Source organism: Mandrillus leucophaeus, unplaced genomic scaffold (assembly GCF_000951045.1).
Source record: "Mandrillus leucophaeus isolate KB7577 unplaced genomic scaffold, Mleu.le_1.0 Scaffold104, whole genome shotgun sequence".
NCBI classification, from domain to species: Eukaryota; Metazoa; Chordata; class Mammalia; order Primates; family Cercopithecidae; genus Mandrillus; species Mandrillus leucophaeus.
The window spans coordinates 1,028,017-1,034,432 of record NW_012098543.1 but is presented as its reverse complement, the minus strand read 5'-3'; the positions used below and the strand labels follow the sequence as shown (position 1 = coordinate 1,034,432).

Sequence of the window (6,416 nt, the reverse complement as noted above, 5' to 3'; positions counted from 1 at the left end):
ACCAGCCTGGCTAACATGGCGAAACTCCGTCTCTACTAAAATACAAAAATTGGCTGGACACTGTGGTGGGCGCCTATAATCCTGCTACTCAAGAGTCTAACCCAGGAGAGTAACTTGAACCCGGGAGGTAGAGGTTGCAGTGAGCCGAGATTGCGCCACTGCACTCCAGCCTGGATGACAGCACCAGCCTCTGTCTCAAAGAAGAAAAAAAAAAAAATCCATAACCTGCAAAAACTACTCTTTCTCTACTAGACCTGTGTTTATGTCAGAATTATTTCTGTGTATGTTGCATTTTCATTAACATATATGTACAGTGTTTTTTCATGCTTTTTTCTTCTAAACAACAGAAAAAAAGTTGAATTATGAAGAAAAGGTATACTTACACCAGTTTCTGTATCTGTCCTTTTATTTTCCTATTCATTTATTTATTTGTTGATGAGATGAAGTTTTGTTCCTATCTCCCAGGCTGGGGTGCAATGGCACAATCTCGGGTCACTCCAACCTCCAACTCCTGGGTTCAGGTGATTCTCCTGCCTCAGTATCCCGTGTAGCTGGCATTACAGGCGTGTGCCACCATGCCTGGCTAATTTTGTTTTTTTTTTTGAGACGGAGTCTTGCTCCGTCGACCAGGATGGATCGCAGTGGCGCGATCTCGGCTCCACGCCATTCTCCTGCCTTAGCCTCCCGAGTAGCTGGGACTACAGGCACCCGCCACTACACCCGGCTAATTTTTTGTATTTTTAGTGGAGACGAGGTTTTGCCGTGTTAACCAGAATGGTCTCGATCTCCTGACCACATGATCCACCCGCCTTGGCCTCCCAAAGTGCTGGGATTACAGACATGAACCACCGTGCCCAGCCATAATTTTGTATTTTAATAGACACAGGGTTTCTCCTTTTTGGTCAGGCTGGTCTGGAGCCCCCGCCCTCGAGTGATCCACCAACCTCGGCCTCCTAAACTGCTGGGATTACAGGTGTGAACCACCGTGCCTGGCCTCTCTGTCTTTTTATTTACCTTTACTGGAAAACTTTATATATATTTGTGGGTTGGAGTTTCTCTTTGGACTTCTTTCATTTCTTTCTTTCTTTTTTTTTTTTTTTAAGACAGAGTCTTGGTCTGTCACCCAGGCCGGAGTGTGGTGGTGCGATCTTGGCCAACTGCAACCTCTGCCTCTCAGGTTCAAGTGATTCTGCTGCTTCAGTCTCCCAAGTAGCTGAGACTACAGGCACATGACACCACACCTGGCTAATTTTTTCTTTTTTTCTTTTTTGTAGAAATGGGGTTTCACTGTGTGAGCCAGGATGGTCTCAATCTCCTGACCTCCTGATCCTCCTGTGTCAGCCTCCCAAAATGCTGGGATTACAGGTGTGAACCACCATGCCTGGCCAGCCTCAAAGTTTTTAAAACATGTTATTGCTATAGATGCCTTCAAGCATTGGAAGATTTATAGTACAGGCTCTAAACTTCCTTTGTTTAATCAGATTTGTCAGTCTTCGGTGATGTTGATGATGAGATGCTCCTGTTCCTGTCTCAGTCATTTCACTGTCCTGTCAGAAGTAGCTTAGACTGGCCAGCCGAGGTGACTCATGCCTCTAATCCCAGCAGTTCGGGGTGTCAAGGTGGGCAGATCACTGGAAATCATGAGTTTGAGACCAGTCTGGCCAACATGATCAAACCTCGAATCTACTAAATACAAGAAATTGGCTGGGTGCGGTGGCTCAAACCTGTAATCCCAGCACTTTGGGAGGCTGAGAGGGGCAGATCACCTGAGTTTAGGGGTTCGAGGCCAGCCTGGCCAACATGGTGAAACCCCGTTGCTACCAAAAATACAAAAATTAGCTGGGCATGGTGGCGCATGGCTGTTATCCCAAGTACTTGAGAGGCTGAGGCAGGAGAATCACTTGAACCCGGGAGGTGGAGGTTGCAGTGAGCCAAGATTGCCCCACTGCACTCCAGTCCAGGTGACAAAGTGAGACTCCGGGCTGAGGTGGGAGAATCTCTTCAGGCAGGAGAATCCTGCCACTACACTCCAGGCTGGGTGACAGAGCATGTCTCGGTCTCAAAAACAAACAGGAAAAGAAACAGCTTAAACTAGGAGGCTTCAGACATAGAAATTTATTTCTCATGAATTTGGAAAGTGAAAAATCCAAGAGCAAGGTGCCAGCCAAATTGTTTGCTGGTGAGAGCCTTCTTCATGGTTTAGTCCAGCCATCTTCCTGCCGTGTCCTGACACGGGGGAAAGAGGAACAGAAAACGAACTCTTTAATATCTCTTCTTATAAAAGCGCAAGTCCTATTCATGAGTAGTCAACACCCATGACCAAATTCTCTCCAAGGCCCCATCTGCTGGAAAATCCTATTGGAGAATAAGAACTCTGAACATGGCTTTTGGCCAAGAAGAACATTCATACCAGGGAGCCTGCATCATATTTTTTATGTTTTTATTGTGCAATTTGATTTATAAAATGTTTTCTCTGATCTCAGTTTAAACATTTTCCCAGCACACATTCTATGTTTTATATTTTGTGCATAGTGAACTAGATAATTAAGGCCAACAATGCATATATATATAGAATTGCTGTATTGCCTGGCTGTTTCATAAATATAGTTGTGACATGGTAATTGCACCCTCTGGCACTGTTAGTCATTCTTTTTTTTTTTTTTTTTTTTGAGACAGAGACTCGCTCTATTGCCCAGGCTGGAGTGCAGTGGCATGATATCGGCTCACTACAACCTCCACTTCCCGTGGTCAAATGATTCTCCTGCCTCAGCCTCCCAAGTAGCTGAGATTACAGGCACCCACCACCAAGACCAGCTAATTTTTTTGTATTTTTAGTAGAGTTGGGATTTCACCATGTTGGCCAGGCTACTCTCGAACTCCTGACTTCATGATCTGCCCGCCTCAGCCTCCCAAAGTGCTGGCATTATAGACCTGAGCCACCGTGCCCGACCGTTAGTCAATTCTTATTCCTTATAATGCTGTGTAGTTTTTTGACCTCATAAATCAGAAGGTAGTGATCTTAACATGTATTTCAGTTCTTATATTGTGTGCTCATTGTAAGTAGAAGTTTGGCATTTTTCTTAACAGGGAATTGTTTAGAATTTTGCAGTTTGTATACATCTACTTATTATTTGCTTGCTGGTTTTATGGATTACAATATTTTACTAATTAAATTTTATGACCGTACATAAGGCTTTTCAGTATGGGTATACAACATAACTGACACAGTCCACTAGTTAATGTCACAAAGTGCCACTGGACGCTGTGGCTCACGCATGCCATCCCAGGACTTTGGGAGGCTGAGGCAGGTGGATCACTTGAGGTCAAAAGTTCAAGGCCAGCCTGGGCAAATGTTGAAACCTTATGTCCACTAAAAATACAAAAATTAGCCAAGCATGGTGGTGTGTGCCTTGAACCTAAAAGGTGGAGGTTGCAATGAGCCAAGATCAGGCAGCATTGAACTCCAGCCCATTGTGACACAGCAAACCTTTGTCTCAAAAATATAAAAACTAAAAAAAAATTTCAAATGTCACGACATGCATTTTCTGCATGGATTTAGGTAATTTTATGACAGTTATTCAGAAAAACATTGTATTTTTTTTTTTTTTTGAGACGGAGTCTTGCTCTGTCGCCCAGGCTGGAGTGCAGTGGCCGGATCTCAGCTCACTGCAAGCTCCATCTCCCGGGTTTACGCCATTCTCCTGCCTCAGCCTCCCGAGTAGCCGGGACTACAGAAAAACATTGTATTAACTTTTTTTTTGAGACGGAGTCTCACTTTGTCTCCCAGACTGAAGTACAGTGGTGCAATCTCAGCTCACTGCAACCTCTACCTCTTGGGTTCAAACGATTCTTGTGCCTCAGCCTCCCAAGTAGCTGGGACTACAGACGTGGGCCATCATACCTGGCTAAATTTTGTAATCTTTTCTTATCTTCTCAGTGCTATGATTGTTTGACAACATAGAATTGCCATTGATTTTGGTTATCCTTATATGAGGTTGTTGTGGATTATTTACCAATATAGTATATCATGTGGTCCTTTAGCATTTTTTTGTATACAGTAAATATGCCGTAAATATGAAGAATATATACTTTTCATTGACGTGACAGTGATGTGTTTTGCAAACTGTTAGACACTTTAGGGTCACAATGGAAAAATATTTCTTACTTTAGGCTACACATGTTTGTGCCCTGTCAGTGTTTTGTCATGATATTGGAAATAGGCTTCCGTAAAAATAATCTGAAGCACGTGTAATTGCCCTTTATTTGTTAAAAAATCTTACGCTTTTCTGTTCCTAAACTTTGAGGGTCATGTTTGGAAAGTTTAAAATAAGTATTGTTTTTTGTGTCGTATTTACACATTTCAGCATTATTTGCCATCTGTACTTAATTTGAAACCTTTTGGTGTTTATGTTTTGTAGATATCTCTTCCAAATGCAAGATGAAGGAGTTCTTGTCAACAGCGCAAAGCAATAGAGAAGTGTTCCACACAGGGACATTGCAAAGACATGAAAGTCATCAAATTGGAGATTATTGCTTCCAGGATGTTGATAAAGATATTCATGACTTAGAGTTTCAGTGGCAAGAAGATGAAAGAAATGGCCATGAAGCACCCATGACAAAAATCAAAAAGTTGACAGGTAGTACAGACCGATATGATCAAAGTCATGCTGGAAACAAGCCTATTAAAGATCAGCTTGGATTAAGCTTTCATTCACATTTGCCTGAACTACACATATTTCACACCGAAGAGAAAATTGATAATCAACTTGAGAGGTCTGTCAATGATGCTTCCTCGGTTTCAACAACCCAAAGAAATTGTTGTAGGCCCAAAACCCATATATCTAATAACTATGGGAATAATTTCCAGAATTCTTCATTATTTACACAGAAACAGGAAGTACATATGAGAGAAAAATCTTTCCAATGTAATGACAGTGGCAAAGCCTTTAGTAATAGATCACTCTTAAGGAAACATCAGATAATCCATTTAGGAGAGAAACAATATAAATGTGATATATGTGGCAAGCTCTTTAATCAGAAACAATATCTTGTAGACCATCGTAGATGTCACACTGGTGAGAAACGTTACAGTTGTAATGAGTGTGGCAAGACCTTCAGTCAGACGTCATCCCTTACATACCATCGTAGACTTCATACTGGAGAGAAACCTTACAATTGTGAAGAATGTGACAAAGCTTTCCATTTCAAATCAAACCTTGAAAGACATAGGAGAATTCATACTGAAGAGAAACCATATGAGTGTAATGAGTGTGGGAAGACATTTAGGCAGAAGTCAATCCTTACATGCCATCGTAGACTTCATACTAAAGAGAAACCATACAAGTGTAATGAGTGTGGCAAGACATTTAGGCAGAAGTCATCCCTTACATGCCATCGTAGACTTCATACTGGAGAGAAACCTTATAAGTGTAATGAGTGTGGCAAGAACTTTAGGCACAAGTCATCTCTTACATGCCATCGTAGACTTCATACTGGAGAGAAACCTTACAAATGTGAAGAATGTGACAGAGCTTACAGTTTCAAATCAAACCTTGAAATACATCAGAAACTTCATACTGAAGACAATCCTTACAAGTGTAATGAGTGTGGCAAGACCTTTAGCCGAACGTCATCCCTTACATGCCATCGTAGACGTCATACTGGAGAGAAACCTTACAAATGTGAAGAATGTGACAAAGCATTCCGTTTCAAATCAAATCTTGAAAGACATAGGAGAATTCATACTGGAGAGAAACCATACAAGTGTAATGAGTGTGGCAAGACCTTTAGTCGGAAGTCATACCTTACATGCCATCGTAGACTTCATACTGGAGAGAAACCCTACAAGTGTAATGAGTGTGGCAAGACATTTAGTCACAAGTCATCCCTCACATGCCATCGTAGACTTCATTCTGCAGAGAAACCTTACAAGTGTAATGAGTGCGGCAAGACCTTCAATCAGCAGTTAACCCTTAGACACCATCGTAGACTTCATACTGGAGAGAAACCTTACAAATGTGAAGAATGTGACAAAGCTTACAGTTTCAAATCAAACCTTGAAATCCAACAGAAAATTCATACTGAAGAGAATCCTTACAAGTGTAATGAATGTGGCAAGACCTTCAGCCGGACGTCATCCCTTACATGCCATCGTAGACTTCATACTGGAGAGAAACCTTACAAATGTGAAGAATGTGACAAAGCTTTCCGTGTGAAATCAAACCTTGAAGGACATAGGAGAATTCATACTGGAGAGAAACCATACAAGTGTAATGAGTGTGGCAAGACTTTTAGTCGGAAGTCATATTTTACATGCCATCATAGACTTCATACTGGAGAGAAACCTTACAAGTGTAATGAATGTGACAAGACCTTTAGTCAGAAGTCATCCCTTATATGCCATCGTAGACTTCATA

At 41.7% G+C, this 6,416-nt stretch overlaps 1 protein-coding gene across 1 annotated transcript in view; it reads left to right on the top strand.

Annotated features, from left to right (window-relative positions):
- ZNF761 (zinc finger protein 761) overlaps positions 1-6,416 on the top strand; it is a 29,599-nt gene that overhangs the window by 11,960 nt on the left and 11,223 nt on the right. Inside the window, exon 3 of the mRNA XM_011980136.1 lies at positions 4,419-6,396. Coding sequence (XP_011835526.1) covers positions 4,419-6,396 — 1,978 coding nt within the window. The remainder of the gene's footprint in view (positions 1-4,418; positions 6,397-6,416) is intronic.